At 43.3% G+C, this 17,816-nt stretch overlaps 1 protein-coding gene across 7 annotated transcripts in view; it reads left to right on the plus strand.

Moving 5' to 3' along the window:
- MYRIP (myosin VIIA and Rab interacting protein) overlaps positions 1 to 12,071 on the plus strand; it is a 243,297-nt gene extending 231,226 nt beyond the window's left edge. For 4 of the 7 annotated variants that reach the window (XM_069810692.1, XM_069810694.1, XM_069810725.1 and 1 more), the window contains 6 exons: positions 136 to 330; positions 5,491 to 5,652; positions 7,358 to 7,462; positions 7,558 to 7,618; positions 8,414 to 8,532; positions 9,214 to 12,071. In XM_069810692.1, the coding sequence (XP_069666793.1) occupies positions 136 to 330; positions 5,491 to 5,652; positions 7,358 to 7,462; positions 7,558 to 7,618; positions 8,414 to 8,532; positions 9,214 to 9,246 (675 nt within the window). In that variant the 3' untranslated portion in view covers positions 9,247 to 12,071. Of the gene's footprint in view, positions 1 to 135; positions 331 to 5,490; positions 5,653 to 7,357; positions 7,463 to 7,557; positions 7,632 to 8,413; positions 8,533 to 9,213 lie in introns of all 7 variants that reach the window. The other 3 variants (XR_011329423.1, XR_011329424.1, XM_069810697.1) reach the window with 3 other exon arrangements.
- The last annotated feature ends 5,745 nt before the right edge of the window (positions 12,072 to 17,816 follow it).

Genomic DNA, 17,816 nt, shown 5'->3' on the forward strand with positions numbered 1-17,816 from the left:
CATTCACAGCAGTTAGCCAGATATATCGTTTTAGCATGGCTAAAGCTGCAGCTATTAGCAAGGTGATTTTACATATTACCCTTCTGTGTTAATTTAATGGTGTTGTTTTCTCTGTCTGCTCTCGTAACAAAACAGAAGTACTCTGCTGTCTCTCTCTGCAACATATCTACAGAAGTCCTGAAAGTCATCAATGCCACTGAAGAACTGATAGCAGAATCCACCAGTCCCTGTGATTTCCCAGCTGACATTCAGGACAGAGGAAGAGGGACCTTCCCACTGGGGACGGACCCCGTCAGACTTGATGAGCAGCTCACCACGTTGGAAGAAAACGTAAGAACATGAATCAGTACGTGAAAGTGTGACGTGTGAGTGACTGTACCTATGTGTGTGTGCCAACTGGAAAGGGAAAGCGCATAGGCAGCATCAGCAGATGTTCAGAATTAATTTTGAGTTATCAAACAAATATGCAAACAGAAAAAAAATCCTGTTTCAAAGGGGTGCTCAGCTGTGTTGTTTGGGGTTTTTTTTAATGTGTACTTTAAAATATCTGGTGGAGGGGGAAAGTTGGGTGTTTTGGGGGTTTACAACTAATTTTAGAAGCTCTGGCTGAAAAGTTAAGTTAAGCCCCCTGAACCTCTGTGGCTGTGCAGCTGCACCATGCCTGCCTGAAACCACACACCTCTGAGTCCTAGCACAGCCTTGTTACTGTAAGGACAGGTAGGGCAAGCATGTCCCCATTCACACTGAGAAGAAGTGGAGGAGCTCTTCCTCTACCCACACGTCCCCAGCATAACCACGCTGAGCACCCAGGGAGCTGGAGCTGCCTGCTGCACTGTTAAAAAAACAGGCCGGAGAAGCCGAATTAAACATTTGTTTGGCCGCGTTCGAATCATCCGTTCTTTTTCATGAGTAACTGTCATCTGCAGGGAAAAGTGCAATGCTGAATCATAAAGGGAAGTCACTATTCATTGGAAATTTTTATGCATCCACTTAATGGACTTGGTACACTTGTACTTTCGATTTTCTCTTCTTCCCCCATTTAACTGATTACCATTTCAGTGATTTTTCCCTTCATTAGGAGCTCTTAAAGATCTCGTAGGAATCCACGCTGTCCCATTATAACATCCTGATCAATCCAAGAAAATAGATCCTGGGTTTATTTAGCCCCAGAAAATTTTCAGACAGAATCTCTTCTTGGGGGATAAAATCAGTTTCCTCCACAGAAACATACTTCACAACAGCCCCAGGCTAGGGACGAGTGGGAGATAATCCATGGCAATAACAGCAGGTCCTGGCACTGGGTCTGTCCTACCCCAGAGCCCTCCCACCAGTCCCACAACTCCCCAGTGCCTCTCACCACACCTTTATCTGAGCTCAAATCTCCCAGCCCTGCTTCGGTCTGAAGGTTCCCAAACTAGACCCTACCCCTCCTAACCTCATCTGCTCCAAATCCTTTTCCATCTCGAACCTTTCCCCCTGCCCACACCAACAGGATGCCCTCCAACCCACCCCAGAGCACCTTCACTCCTCCTCAACCAGCTCCCAGTCGTAACCTGACCGCCAAACCTCTCCTTCCCACCCCTGCTCAGCCTTCCCAGGCATCCCGCTGTGCCAGCTGAAGTGATCCCGCTCTTCCTCGCTCCCACATGCTCTCCTAGTTGTTGGCATCTCCTCCCCTCCATCCTGGAGCACCACAGCCACCTGAGCCTGCCCCACCACGGGGTTTTCCACACAGCAGCCATGCTCCTGGCTCCTCTCTGGGAGGGCAATTCTAAACAAGCAAGCAAAATAGGCTAGGGAGTCCTCCCCAACAGGGCTGAGAGGGTGGGAGAGGAGGATGTGTGCAGGACCTGCTGGACGTGTGGCAGCTCAGATACGGCCCTCTGCAGAATGGTAAAGGCTTCCCATGGCAGCTGGTGCCTGGAGAAGGGTATCACGTGAGCTTGTGCTGAGCAAAGCGCCTTCCTCATGCCATCTACCATGATATCCACTTCATTCTTACACGACATATGTGCTCCCCCCCCAGCTTCTAGTTGGGTTTGGTTAATTTTTTTCAGAATAATAGAAGTAGGTAAGTAGATGGAGATTTTCTCCCCCATGAAATACTAAAGTACCCTAGGTCCAAACATCACAGAATGCATCTGGCACAAGACTGAATACGGAATGAAAATCCAAGTTTAGGCTGGACCACATCTTTAGAAAAACTAAGAAATTCTGCAGAAGGACAGAGAGCAATTTGGGGAGAGTTGCTCCCACTTTTTTTCTGTGGAGAACTGTGTCGTAAACTGTCTGAGGTGCATTTTTTTTCCCCAATTACACTCTGACAATCCCTTCCGTCCTTGTGGAGCTTTGACATCTGTGGTGCCTTGGCCCCCCAGTCATTCATTTGGGCCAAGTATTTCTCACTGAGCAGAGACTGGGCGCTGAGGCAGAGTATTTTGTGCTGTGGTGTTGCCCTCTTTGCAGCATATCTCTGATTTAGCTTCTCTCAGTTCCCTGCATAGTTCATAAGGTATCCAGCTCAGCCTTGCTGTGTCCCCACGCTACATCTTTCTGTGCCCCACACAGGATACAAAGTGGATGGCAAAACTTCATGGTTTCAAGATTTCACCACCACACTTCATAGTAGAGTTAAAATGCCTTTAGAAATCCAGGAATCCGTAACTTTTCCCAGTGCAGCTGGTAGCATACCTGCATGCAGCATATCCTCTTTGCAGCAAATTTTGGCAGAAGATCTGGGTGTATATAGACACTTTGTTCATTTTTGCTCTCTCTAGCATTTTAGGGACTGTGCATGCATCAGTGTGGAGAATGTAGGGCCACCTGTACCAGCACAAGGTCAGGTGGGTTTTAGTGGAAGCTGTACTGCCTAAATGGTAGTCAAATAAGTCTCCACAATTTGAATGCAAATGTGTGCATAAGGTCATAATTTAGTGGAGACCTGCAAGTACACCATTGCTGTTCGGAAGCGCAGCGATTGTTCAGGTAAAGAGAATATTCTTTAGAAAAATCTTTCATTTAGATCTAGCAGGAAAATGTTCAATCAAATTAAAATTTAACAAATGTAGGGGCTGATTGAGTGTCCTGGTTTCGGCTGGGAGAGAGTTAATTTTCTTCCTAATAGCTGGTATAGTGTTGTGTTTTGGATTTAGGATGAGAATAACGTTGATAACAAACTGATTTTTTTATTGTTGCTAAGTGGTATTACACAGAGTCAAGGTCTTTTCTGCTTCTCACCCCACCCCACCAGCGAGCAGCCTGGGGGGCACAAGAAGTTGGGAGGGGACACAGCTGGGACAGCCAACCCCAACTGACCAAAGAGATATCCCAAACCATATGACGTTGTGCTCAATATATAAACTAGGGGGAAAGCTGGCCTGGGGCCAGTGCTCGGGAACCGACTGGTGGTGAGCAGTTGTGCATCACTTGTTTTGTATATCTGAATTCTATTATTATTATTGTTGTTGTTGTTGTTGTTATTCCTTCCTTTTCTGTCCTATTAAACTGTCTTTATCTCAACCCACAAATTTTACATTTTTTTCTGACTCTGTCCCCCATCCCGCTGCAGGGAGGAGTGAGCGAGCGACTGCATGGTGTTTAGCTGCCTGCGGGGTTAGACCACAACACTGAGTTACAAAAACATAATGACTTTCGCTTCCCACTTTTTTCTCTCAGTCCTATTTTCTTTAGATATTTTTTTCCCCTCTTGAAAAGTACAACTTATTGTGCAGAGAATTTTGTCACAGCATTTAAGTGCATCTTTTCTTTAACTTTCTAAAGATGTTTCTGTTCATAATGTTCCCTTTTCTTCTTTCTCTGAGCTTTTAGGCATGGTAGGGAAATTTAAAAAATCACCTTTTAATCTGAAGTGGCTGTGGTATGTCACACCACAAAGATGTATCATTTAAATGAATGGAAAGAATAATTAAAACCCACAAAAGCAGGAGCATTTGTTTAAATCAGCATGTTAACTTTATGGCCCACCTGTGTCTCCCAAGTACTTCAACAAAGATGTTAAATCAGATCACTTATTTGTTCTAGGTTCATTTTTCAAAGGTTTCATGCCTGCAGTTAGTCTGTGGTCTTACAAGATGTAGTGAATTTGTTTCTTAGCAAAGTCACATACATGAAAAAAATGTATCTACAGTTATGCCTTGAAACAGCTGATACAAAGGAGAAAAAAACTATCGCAAGTAATTAAGAAACAATAATATAATAAAAAATAATAAAAAGTAAACACTTACTTAAATCTTAATCTAGTCATTATCTACCACTTTTGATCCATAAAGTCACAGCACGGCCAGAAATTATTTGAATACCTGTTGTGTCAAAGGACTCCATGATCTAGGAATTGTGGGCAGATACAATTACTTGAGTGGAAAACATGTATGAAGTGAAGTTATCTGCTCAAGGATCTGGTTCAGATCCTGCTTGCTTGCCCCTTGAACCATGAAGTCACCCACAGAACATGTTTAATTCATGCAAGTTTTGTAGCACCACAGTCTTTACTGCTATTCGAGTGAGTGAGGCTGCCAGTGAGGAAAATCAGAGTATATATTTCATTCCCACTGTGCTGTTACCAGCCTCATGGAAACAGTCTCTTGGCTATCTAGTAAAAAGGCAGAAGGTGCAGTATTTTCACATGGGTCTGCACAATTTTGAGCACAGATGTCAAAAGCTAATGCTTGAAAATTCCATCTGGCCATGTACCTTATATTTGTTTGTGAAATAAAAGAAACACATAAAATACAGTATATCATGAATTATTGCTCCAAGGAGCTGAATGGGAAAGGAAACCTTTACCTGCAGTTATCCGAGATATCATAGGTGGGTCAAAATATTAAAAGTTGTTTGTTTTTATGGAAGATCTCTATATGATAGTCTGTTATTCTCTCTTATGTGGCCCAGATAAGTCTATTGACCCTCCATGGATTCAAAGTGCCAGGAGGTGGGAAGGTTTTGGCTGCTGTGTATTTGGGTGAGAGCAGGATGGGATGGAAAACAGTCTTGTACATGTAAGCACAGTTACTCTGTAAGAAGTTAATAACCATGTGCTGCTGAACAGTCATTCTTACAGAGTTTCGATTGCCAGAAGGTATTAGGCATGTTTCAATAAACACAGCTTTACATGAGGTGTGATCTATTGACTTCCCAGTGTAGACTTAAGGGTTTTGTTATGCAAAAATAAGAAAGCAAAATTTTCAGCTTTTTTTTTTTTTTTTTTTTGCTGGTGAATCTGGAACAAATCTGTTTTGAAATACCATTGTAGCACCTACGAAATTTGGAGTGCAGCCACCTCATGCCTCCCTTTTCTTTGTGGATGTGTGTTTTCAGATTATTCCCCCATGACTTTCCTCTGCCAGCTAAGTCTCCCTGTAGCGGGTTAGCAAGGAGGGAAGCTCAAAGGTATCATGGAAGATGCAGTCTGCTCAAACCTCTGTGCCCACAAAACAGAAGTCACTGATGCCTCTCCCTGCCTTGGCCCTGCAGGTGTACCTGACAGCCAGCACTGTGTATGGGCTGGAGGGGCAGCTGACCAACCTGGAAGACGCCGCACGCAGGATCAACAGTGTCACTGCAGAATCTGAGTTGGCCGATCTGGAGGATCAGGTAGCCACAGCAGCCGCCCAGGTTCATCACGCGGAGCTTCAGGTGAGGACAGCAGCTCCTCCCTATCTGCAGGTTTCACACTGCCTTGCCTAGTGCTTACCTGTTGTCTGCACACATGCCCTTTCGATACTCTTTTGTACCACAGTGAACAGATGATCCAAGGATGCTGACTGCATTGCACGAGCTGAGCAAAGCATAACTGAGATGTGTAACTCAGCCCAGCCAGATGTACTGTATTTGTTTCTTCCCCCAGCTTGTTTTCAGACATGGGAGTGCAACAGCCTGTTACTGCAATACTGATACTGAACCTGCTCCTTGCTGCCAGGCAGCTCACGTGGTGTGCTCTGTCACATGCGTGGTTGTGGTCAGGCTGCAAACACAGTCTTAGACAGCTTGTCTAATCAGCAGGTTGTAAAGCGCTTCCCAAAAGAAGCCAGTGTCTGTACTGTTCTACTGAAAAAGGCCAACAGCAGCCAGCTGCTGAGGCAAGTGCAGAGCCTACCACTTGCAAGCCTGCCTTGGGATTTAGCTGCTAAGCAGCACATGTCCCAGCCAAAAGGCAATTGCTCTTGCGGTCTGCGATCTAGCGTCTCTCTAGCGGGCTCCAGAAAGTCTGGGGCTCAGAAGAACACATAATGATCTGGTGCTGAAAGCTGCCACATCTCAGGGGTCTAACACTGCTAGCAACTCACTGCCAGTGACTTCACTGACCAGTCTGTACCAAGCAAGGCACTCTGACCTGCCTGTGCCAGGCTTTAATGGGAAATACCTGGTTATTTTCCTCAGCAGGAGCATGCTCCATTTAGGACTGAGCAAAGATATGAGAGTCTGACATCTCTCTGATGTCAGAAGTACATTGCTGTCCTAGATGGTGAACTGGCAGTGACATTTTGTTGGCTTCAGTCATTATTTTATGGTAAATATGTTAACGGGGGTGAGAGGTGAGGAGGAGAGAGACCTAAGCTATGCAAGGAGGAAGACAAAGAGGCCAACGGAAGGTCTTCTGCAGAGTGAACAGCTTCAGGTGTCATCATGATTCAGGAGTCAGGTTATACGTCTGACTTCTCTGATGCTTCTTTCCCTTTTGGCAACATTTGTTTCCGCTAGTCTCAACATCAGCCTACTTTCGCCCCCAGATGTTTGCTTTCCTGGACTTTAGTTTTTCCTAGCAATTTGTTTTCCATTGAGTGTTTTTATATAGTGTGTACCTGCATTTATGCATGTTTGTGTGTAACATACATATACACTTAAATTATAAATATTTAAGATCAAACATTTAGATTTTGTGACAGAGGATGTACTTTGCAAGTGCATGAAATTAATTCTGAATTAGGAAATGTGTCCCACAAAGTCATTCTTGGAATGTAGCCTTTGAAAAGCATAGCCTGAATGAACTTGGATTTATGCAGCTAAAGGTAACTGGGAGATGGCAGACACAGGTTTTCTTTCCTCCTTTCTTTTTTCCCTCAAAAGGAGTAAAATGCCTCTTCCTTGGAGTCACAAGGTAGGTTGGATTGTTCTTTTACTCCATCTTTACTAACAAATTAAGCCCCTTTTAACATCAGGACTAAAAAATACAGAAAAGTGTCAGAATTGCTGAAGAAGTTAGCCATCTGTTTATATTTTTTGATTAAAGAGGATTTGATGGGGGGAGGGATATATTTTAGTAGTGGCATCCACAGTAATTTTAAAAACTTCTTTTTCCCCCTCCCCACCTGTCTGTCTCTCTCTTTTATTTTCTTTGAAGATTTCAGATATTGAGAGCAGAATATCAGCTCTCACTGTTGCAGGCTTGAACGTGGCTCCCTGTGTTCGCCTGACAAGGAAACGGGATCAAAAGCAAACAAACCAGGTGCCAGAACATTATGTAGTATTAAAAAATACATTGGGGAAATCTTGCCTCTTTTTCTGTAATGGAGTTGAGTAATGCATATGTGTTGTTTACAGATGCATACAATAGACACGTCAAGACAGCAGAGGAGAAAACTTCCAGCTCCACCAGTAAAAGGTGAGCTTAAGTTGTTACATACATTATAGAGTCTCTCTTTATAAGGTTCAATGTAATGTACAGTTCAGCAAAGTAGGGGGAAGGTCAAGTTACAAAAGGAACAGAGAAAGCCTAACTATGTCCACCCTCCTCACTTCCCGTTGTACTTGCATTACATGAAATACCCATTTGTCATGTTAAAAAGCATCACCACTTTCTCTTCAGTGGAAGTTGTGTCAGTGGTAAATTAATAGGAGCAGAAGCAGAAGGCTGGGAAAAGCAAATGAGGAATGCTGAACACTTGCCCTGCACCAGGGCTGCTGCTGCTCCAGCGTGCCTGGGGTTAGTTTGTGAGGCCCAAGCAGTCGCAGTGTTTAATTACTAAAAGCCAGTTGCCACCCTCCACAACCCACTGTTGCTTTGTTAAAGCCTACGTATGCTGATTTCAGTCCATATAATGTGGCTCAGCAATGTTCCTGGTATGTTAGGGTATGGCTGTGAATTGGCTTTATAAAATAAAGTGCTTTTTCTTTCATCTCTTCTCTTTTTTTTTTAACTCTGCAGTGCATTAACTCTGGCAATTCTAGGGCCTGCTTCACTTTGCATTACTCTTGTGTAATTCCACTGATTGACATGGCCTCAAACTTTAATAAATTTGGAGTATCACAGCCTGCTGTTTTTCATTTAAATTAAATCCAGCTTTCCTTATACATCTTAGGGGAAGTTTTATCTCTCTAGAAGCTGTGACTCTTCAGAAGTATTGTTACATCTGCTTCAAGCTGTTTTGTGAAAAATCTCCCTTTGTATTTTTCCCAGGTGAAAAAATAGATGGTTCTCCAGTTACCACTGTCAGAATGTTTAACAGAAACTTCATGCTTCAAGGATCTCTAACGCAAAGAACTAAAGAGAGGAAAAGCACTGCCAAGGACTTAATGGTAAACTCATAACAAATGTTTTTAAAACTGCTATTAAAAGTAGTAAATAGAGAGACAGCGGTATCTGTGTAGGCAGCTATATATTTCAGCATCTTCACAAAACTTCTCTTCATAGTTTAAGGAGAAAGAATAGAGACCGCTGAGGCTGCTCTGAACAAATACGACCAGTGTCCTGGAAGATGTCTGACTGTAGCAGCTCCTGAATGTCAGCCGGTGTGAATGTACCCTGGCTTCCAGGTCTCTAGGAATGCGCTACCTTATTTTAAAAAAAAAAAAAAAAAAATCAATTAATGGTCCCCTGCAATTCAGACTTCTGAGCCAGACCCTCACAGAACCAGCTGCACACTGTAACTCAGCAGGTGAGAGTCACCTGGAATCTCACTAATTTTTGAGAAATATTCAAAGGTCACCTAAGTGGAATTTAAGGGGTAGATTGGCCACACATTGGCTCTCCAGGCTTTGAACAAATAGGCTTCACTGGACAGCTGTCAATCATTTCTTCTGCGGCAGCCATACAGGAATAAGGAAAAAAGCTGACTGTCCCAAAGCAATCTGCCACTAGATATGTGGAAAATAAGTGGGGAGGTGAGAAGGGGAAGGACCTGGCTCTGTAGGAGCTTCAGCAAGCTTGTTTTGTGTTTCGCTCATGTTTTTTTTCTTTCCTGTCCCTCTCTGTTCTAGGAACCTGCTATAGGATCTGCTGTGATGTACTAAACTTACACTTCCCTACTGCCAATAACACACTGCCTAAGGCTGTACACTAGAGTGCCTTTACTTAACAGCCATTGTGTATGTCCAGCTGAAAATGGACCCTCGTGAACCCACAATGCCTCAGTTTTAGGGCTTCGTTTGGATACCTCACTGGGAAAGCTGTCCAAGTCTTCAGCATTGTGGTCTGCTAAAGGAAACTCTGCCTTAAAGTTCTCACAAGACTCTAGAAAGGATGCTGAGTTTCAAAAGCAAGGCTCCACATTTTAAGATGCACTTTTGTTCCCTATTGATTGTACTAAAGTACGTTGTCTTTAAACTGCAGTATGTTTTTGTACACTGTCAATCATAATTATAGGCCAATATTTTGTACAAAAAGAAAGAACAAAGCAGACCTGTGATCCATATTTGCTGGCCTGTTACTGTTCACATAGGCATGCGTCTTGTCGAGCAATAAGAACAAGTCTGTGCAGTGTATGCTGCTTTTCAGCTGTGTGGTGGGAGTGGAGAATCGGTGCACGTAGCTCTGCTCCCTGGGAGTCACTGGAAGTTTTGACGGAGTTTGTAGGAGGACATGCTATATGCAAAGACCTCTCTGTTCGCTGAGGGTACGTTTGGCAGAATTAATGTTCTAGCTCCAGAGCCAGGTATTTTGCTCTTGGCGGCAGGGGGAACATGGATGTCGTGTTGAACTGTGAATTGGTGGCAGCACATGTGGACCAGATGTCTGTTGAGTTACGATCCTGGCATCTGGAAACATCTGAACACTGTTGTGAAACCAACACCTTTGTATGTCTCGTTCTTCTTGGTAGCATTGTCCTCTTGGTGGTGTCCAACCATGCTGTGGTTCCGAATAAATTCTGACCAAATCTTTAAGATTGCAAAAAGAACGTAAAAGCATTGTGGATGAGATCTCTGCTGACTGGCTGGTGGTTGTAGGGTGGCTGCAGCCTGTAAGAGATTCCCTTCTGCCCTTCTGGCTTTTCTGAGGAGGGGGCAAATGTAGCCCGGATGTCTCTTCCTTCACTAGTCTGTAGCCAACATAGAGTAGCTGGGGCCTGTCGCTGGTGCCATGTGCACCGCACTACCATTGCACCACTCTGAATTGGATTGTGAATAGTAAAATTTTTTCTGTTGTTTCTTGAGACTTTTGAAAGGTGAGACAAACTGGAAGGCCCTTGAGCAGATGCGCCAGGAGGGAAGATGCTGCTTACAGGTTGTCCCTCTCACCCTTTTTGGGGAGGACCTTGCCAATTTGTGGTATTTTTTGCTCTGAAGAATACCAGGGAGGTAGTTGGAGGGCGTGATGAGGCAGTGAATCCCTTATCTTCCACACAAAGTGCAGAGCAGGTACCCAAATGCAGACTGGGTTGATGTGAGACGTGCTGTGGAGGGCACAGGCTGGCAAGTTGCCCCTCGACGTTCAGAAGTGGTGAGCTCTCCAGAGAGCAGTGGGTAGCAGGGAAGGAGAGCTGCTCCTTTCCCTGGGCTCCCAGCGAACGCCCACTAGCAGAGTGCTGCACGTTACCTGCCATGCGGCAGGAAAGCAGTCTCCCAGGACCCCAAGCCACAAAATGTCTGTGCTTGGGCAAATATGAGCAAAACTGGGCAAATTCCCTGGCTAGGCTGGATTTAGGGTAGCAGGTGGGGAAGGTGAGGAATGGCTGGATGGGACAGTTGGAAAAATGGTGCCAGTTGCAGACCTGCCACCCACATTTGACATCTAGCTTGTCAGTACCCTGATGTCCAGCTGCATGTAAGGAACCCTCGGAATAAATACAACCATCTTCCCACCTAGAATACATAACCATCACTCCATCCCTTGAAGGAATTTCCCTCTGCCTAAGCTCTGACCCAATGTGTTCATTCTGGGTGAAAGTATGCCTTCTTTTACTCTCATACAATACTAGTTCTCTGAAATTGGTTTGCACAGATGTGAGGGCAGAATTTGGCCCACTCTGTTTAATATATAAATATATGTACAAAACAAATAGATTTTATTTATATATGCAATCCAGTAAAGGAGATTAAACAGAGTAGGATGCCTAGTAATTTTTTTTGTTATCCAGTCTCCTCCTCCTTCCTTGACTGTTCTCGTGTATGTATACAACACATTCCCAGGTTCTGGTTTATGCAGGTATGCGTGTTATGAAATGTCATTAATGGTGGTTGGTCTACATATTCGTCTAATAAATAATAACTAATATTATGTGTATGTAATATCAATACAGAAATGACTAATTTTAATAGAATAACTTTTTGGCTTTTGTTCTGTTAGTGTGATTTAAACAAGCCAACAAAGTTTGGAATAGGTTGTTTTCCTTAAGAGGCATGAAAAGCAACTATTACCGTGTTACAATGTTAAAATATTCAGTCTTCTTTGACAGAAAAATGTGTACTGTGTAGGCATTGCAAAAAAAAAAAAAAAGAAAAGAAAAAAATTTAAAAAAATCCCACCTGCTATGAGGCATTTGAATTTTTACAAATGTTTATTGTGCCAAATATGTGCAGAGATATAATTTACTGTTTTAAAACAATCATAAAAGCATATGTTATAGCACACAAAGAATTATTTTGTCATCAGGTGATTTCAATCTTTAGTGTTAATATTTATATTTAGATTAATTTTTATAAATGAAAATATTTTAATGGGTAAAATGAAGACTATATTATCTATTTGATTAAGTCTGAGTGAATATTAAGCTTGCCTTGTTGTTGTTATCTGCATACTCACCAAGAATTATTGTCAAGAGAAATTATAAAAGAGTAAAAGTGATTTATGAAAAGAATGCCTTTTCAAGGACTTGATTCATAAAGAAAAACCAAAAGTTCCTCTCTGTTGTTTGGATTTGTGTGCACTTTGGCCAGGAAGCTTGCAGAACATGCTGCCGCACGTGGCGCTCAGGTACTGCCTGTCCATGAGTGACCCCAATAGACCCAGGAGATGGGCAGCTCTGCAGAATCACCTTGCTTAGCTGAGTGGAGGAACACACGTTAACGCACTCGGTTCAGATTTTCTCTGCTGGGGCTGGGGTGGAAGGAATCTGGTTAGGAACATTTGATGGTTAGTCTTCTCCAAACTGTCGAGCCGGTTGGGCGAAATACTGTCTCAAACAGAATTTCTTGGGCAGAATTTCTGTAGCTCTCATGGGGATTGCTACAAAATGACAAACTGAGCAAGAACTCTGCCCATAATCTTAGTCTAGTATTTCCAAAGTTCCATGCAATGAACGCTGATCAAAATATTTCTTTATCAGCGTATTTTCTCCACCATACGTCTGCTATTATGATCATTTAAACTAGCATGTTTTAAGTGACACTTTGGGTCAGCAGATACGTTGTATTATAAATAGCAGTAACTACCTTGTTATAATAAAAATCCACCCTTTGCTGACAGACCATTTGCAAAGAGAAAAAAAGGTTAAATTATCTGCAATGAGTAATTCAACCACTATTAAATTTTAGTAGTAATTCTAACACAGCACAACTAGAAATGCAAGTTTCTTCTAATTTGTCTTTTGCAGAATGATTCATGACCTGGATTTAACCGTCGGGCATTAGCTAAATTGTAAACTTTCTTTTTTGGATATAAGCCGTAGATTAAACTGCATTTGAATATTATTGCTGGTAATAGTTATTAATCAGGATTAAACATATTGTAAATAACACTTCTTATAAAATTAATATAACAAAGTTAATTACCATGGCATACATGAGTATTGAGCCACAACCCCAGGCTTATTGATGTGGACTAATGTAGTAGATGGTACACGGCTTGTGATCCTCAAAGAGTGACTTTCACTCAATCAGGTAACGTACTTACAAACAACTACATGGTTTTAAAGGGAATCAGCTTGTTTAGGCCCCTATCCCTTTTGGATAATGGTGCATGATTACGTGCAGTAGGCGCAAAACTCCTCTGAAGAGTTGAATTAGCCAATTTTTAATTTTTTTTTCTTCAGCGGGGAAGATAGGAGCTTATCTTTGATAGGAGCTCCTTTTTGTTCATTAATATATCTCTGCAGCAGTACAGGAAGAATCATGAAGGGCTGGTGGGTAGCTCAGGGCTACATTCCTACGAGTGGATGTTAACAGCCTATACAAAAACTACACACAGAGCACCAGCTTTTCATGCCATTAATGCAGGTACATTAAAAATTAGTAAGAGCCTTTTTTCTTTCTTCCAACCATTGCTTTTTATTTTTACATATCAACAGCCATTGACTTTGAAATTGTGACAGGAAGGTTTCATGATACACTTAACACTGCAGAGTTTAAATCCCAGCACAAAAGCTGTGTGGCTTTTGGATAATCCTAATGTTACAGTGAACAGCTTCAAGGGACTGGTGGGGATGTAAGATGAAGAAACATTTTTGCAAGCTGTGGTGGCACTCAGTGCTAGCGTCTATGCATTGTCTTTTACCTGCACCCTGAACATGTTTCTTTTTGAAGGAACTTGCACAAGGAGCAGAAAGAAGAGCAGCGTGGGACTGCTAAGCAACAGCAGAACTGGAGGTCTGAGGTGCAAGGGAGAGCACAATTCAAAGAACTAGAGGTTGGGTTATCACCTCAGGGAACAGGGATCACCAGTCATCGTCTTCTGCATCCGACACTTTTTGCTCCCACAAAGCATTCAAGATGAAATCCAGGTGCCTGCTCACAGGCCTGAGGCTGCCACGGCTGCTTCTCAGCTGCCTCTTCCCAAACCGACCGATAGGGCGAACACCACGGCCTACGTACCAAAACGGATCAATCTCGGGACCTGGAATTCAAAGCAGTCAGTGAAGCAAATTCCACTGTACTTAAAGGCAGCATTTCCTGAACATCTTGAGGGTGTTAGATGGCTTATTTGTAGTCTGAGAAAAAAAACAAGGGGAAAGGCTGCAGCTAGACATACAACTTCCTGGTACCTTTGAGGGTTGCTTTCCATGTGTAGAGCCCAAAGGAAGAGGATTCAGATGCAAAATTAATTTTCATCCGTCTGGGTTCTGACCTGCAATTCTACACAGCCTATCAAATTCAGGAGGGCCCAGCATGCTTTAAAACTGATCTGAACCCTGGAAGAGGTTACAATGCAGCCTAAATCCAGAAAGACCATAGTAGCTCCCTGTACCACCACTTTTAAACTCTTAGCTGAAGTCCTGAAGGTCCTACTGTCCAGCCTCCATTTCTGCTGTATGCACCAGGTACGCTATCTCTACAGGCTAACAAATCCACTGGGTTGCAGAGGGCGTTTCTACTTGAGAGGTAAACATAAAAAGCTAATTCTTAGGAGGTTCACTTAGGAGGTTGTTTTCATGGATGAATTTTTTTCTTTTAAAGCATCTGAAGTACACTTGACTGATGTTTATAGTCTAGTCTAGTTTTAGAGCAGGCGTGGGGAGGGGTATAATTGTATTAAAAGACTAAGATATACAACAGGGAAAATCTACAAAGTGCTGGAGATGAAGCCACCCCGAGGAAATGCCAAATCATTCCAAAGCTGGAGCACTGTCAGGAACAGGAATAAACTTCAATTTAAGTGCATTATTTATCAGCCAAGTCATATGAAAGTCTCAGGCAAGGCAGCAGGATTATCGCCTGTGCATTCTGATGCTTGAACAGAGAAAATAAAAAATCCACTTTGGCTGTAAATTTCTCCATAAATACATGTTTTAAGTCTTTTCACACAGTGTTTAACACCCCTCCTGCCCACCAAAACCCAAGTAACTTCATTTTTTCACCTGGGAACCTAAAAACTGGGGCTCCCAACATCTCCAGTCCTCTTTAATAGGGAAAGGTGTGCCACTGAGAGCTCATGCGCCTTACTCTCCACATCCCCTCTCTCCCGCTCCACATAAAATTATCAGCCTTTGCTCCTTGGGGGAAGATGAGATTTCCCGATAAGGATTTTCTCAAAAATCTTTTGGACTGTGTGTTAGCTTTTACTTGAGATATATGGTATTGTCCCTCACCTGGCCAGCCTCAGTTCTTCATGGTGTCTCTGAATGGAGATGCTTCAACCACTTGTGTTTTGACTTTCAGACAACTCATGGTTCCCGACAGAAATTAAGATGTCTGTAAAACAAACTTAAGCTTCTGGCCCTTGCTTTCTTGTTACTCTGCAGAACTAGCTGTGAACTACCGCAGGTCTACAGAACACAGCTAAAAATTTGATGCTTAAATATTCGATGTATACTGCCCTAAGTTTTCTCTGTCAATCTTTTGTACATTAGGGTCTTCTCTGGTATTTAACACAAACTATGCTATTTCCCTTGACTTATTAAGGGCTGTGAGAAGGACATTCAGTTCTCTATATGCATTTAAAAGCGTAAATGGAAGTACAGGACCACACACCACCATTTCGCCATAGAAGCACCCACATGGATTTGCTGCTGAACTTTGCCTGACAGCCCGACCCTGATCCCGCAATGCACCAGAGACCATGGCGTCATCATACAGGAGTCCATCGCATTACATCAGGTGAGACTCGTACTTACTTCTGTTGTCTATCTGATGTTTAAATGGTCTGCTCTGTCCTGAAGCAAAGCTGAGCGATACCAAGAGCACCAGCACGTAGACAATGACCAGCTTGCAGTGCTTGGGTGACCACTGGGCACGTGGTATCCATGAGATTGGATGCCACATGACGAAGCAGTGGTGGGAAGGCTGTGAGGAGAAAAGTGAATGTGGGGAACACATATGGGTTAAAGCTTTCAAGGTGAAGGAAGGTGTGAACTCTAACAGCATGTTCCTATCCGTCACAGCCATTTCATGACTAAGTTCTGTGAAACACTAATGCTGGGGATGTCCTGGGTATTTCTGTTTGAAGGCAAAGGCTATGCAGTGAGCCATCCACCGAGGTAAGTCTGCAACTGGAGGGGTTTTCTCACCATCAGTGAAAGCCCCTCTCATGGCTTCACAGGACACTCAAGTCCTGACCCTGAGCTTGCTGCTGACTTTCTGTGTGGCCCATGGGCACTGGCCACCAAAGTGGTTTTTAGCCACTACCTCCATCATCCTTTCCTCACTTGTAAAATATGTCTAACGTTTGTATTTTACACACTCTTTTTACAACTATATGCATTTCAGTATGAAAGGGAACACTCCTCCTGTGTCATCACTCCCTTTCGCAGCCTGCATCCAAAAGCACAACTTCCAGTTATGGTTTCCACTGGTAGATGTCCTGATGCTGTAAAGGCACCTAGATGCAAACACATGAGAAATCACACACACACACACACACACCGCGCCCCCTCGAGAAGGGTTGTTTAGAACAGAAGGTGCTGAGTTGTGAAAATCACATCCAGGAGGTGAAGAATCCTGGGCTCATGTTGCCACTGCACCATCTCTGGCATTTTGTACAAGCTTCCTCGCAGCAGCTCTCCCAGTTCTCATGCTAGGACAGTCTGCTTTGTAATATGCAAGGTCTGCCTAGATATTTGACAGCCTGGAGCCTCTGCCTACAGAAGTCAGCAGGAGCCCTGTTCGCTTAAGCATCACTTAAGGTAGATATACAGGTACAGAGCTATAGGAGATCCTCTTGGCTATGTCTACACAGAGGCTTCTCCTTGTGTACAAGTGGGATTTTTCCCCTGTTGCTGCCAAAATCTTAGCCTGCTTTCAGTACAGGCAGAGCAGGAATGAAAATTTTTTGATGCAAGATGCTCCCAAGCACACTGCACAGGCAACACAACAAAAGCATGTGGAGAAGCTTGTTGTGTCTTTCATTAAAATGCAAAGTCAAAAGCTCCTTAACCCCTAGTATTTCAGTGAAGGTTTGTTGGGGTTTTTTCCCCACACTGACAGTTACTTAGTAGGCAGCTTAAAGGAAAGTGATTTTAACCCATGATTTCAACAGAACCATGAATTAACTTTTTCTAACTGGAATATCTCATGACAGGAATAAATGATTGTAGCACGTAAAACCACATGGGATGAAGTCTGTGTTCAGTTTCAGCTGGTGTACGTCTCTTGTTGCTCCATGTTTAGCAAAAAGTTCGGTGAGACAGAAAGATGTTTTGAGGAATTTCTTCCGTGTGCTTACAGGGCTGCTGACAGGTTTTCCAGATTACTTGCTGTCTGGTTTTGTGTCTTGTTTTTCTGGGAACTGAGTGACAGAAAGGAAGAGCTTGCCTTGAGCTCATTGCTGATGAAAGACAAAAATACAGGGAAAAGCTTTTAGCACAAGCTTTTCCCTAAGCAGTGCTGCGGCTCAGCCTCCACCAGCTGGTCCTGTGCCCGCATCAGCCATTCCGACCACCTTCTAGAGTGCCGTTATTTATTGAACTTTTTGCTTATACCCTTGACCTGGCTGGGATTTCTATGAAGAACATGGCTCCCACTGCTCCTCAGTAAGTAACATGCCACCCCTAAATAGTCAGCGGGCTCAGCAACTCCAATCCTCCCTAATTTTTCTCCTAATTTCCTCCTCCTAATTATCCATCCCCTGTTTGTATGGGGAGAAACTGAGGCAGAGATAATGCCACAAACTTGACTCTGCATGATGCTGAGCATTTCTAACTCCAAGATAAGCATAAAATCCTGGTTACCCCCTCACAGTCCCTTCGCATTGGCCCTGATGAATAATGGGGCTG

The sequence above is a fragment of the Haliaeetus albicilla genome, chromosome 2 (genome assembly GCF_947461875.1).
Source record: "Haliaeetus albicilla chromosome 2, bHalAlb1.1, whole genome shotgun sequence".
NCBI classification, from domain to species: Eukaryota; Metazoa; Chordata; class Aves; order Accipitriformes; family Accipitridae; genus Haliaeetus; species Haliaeetus albicilla.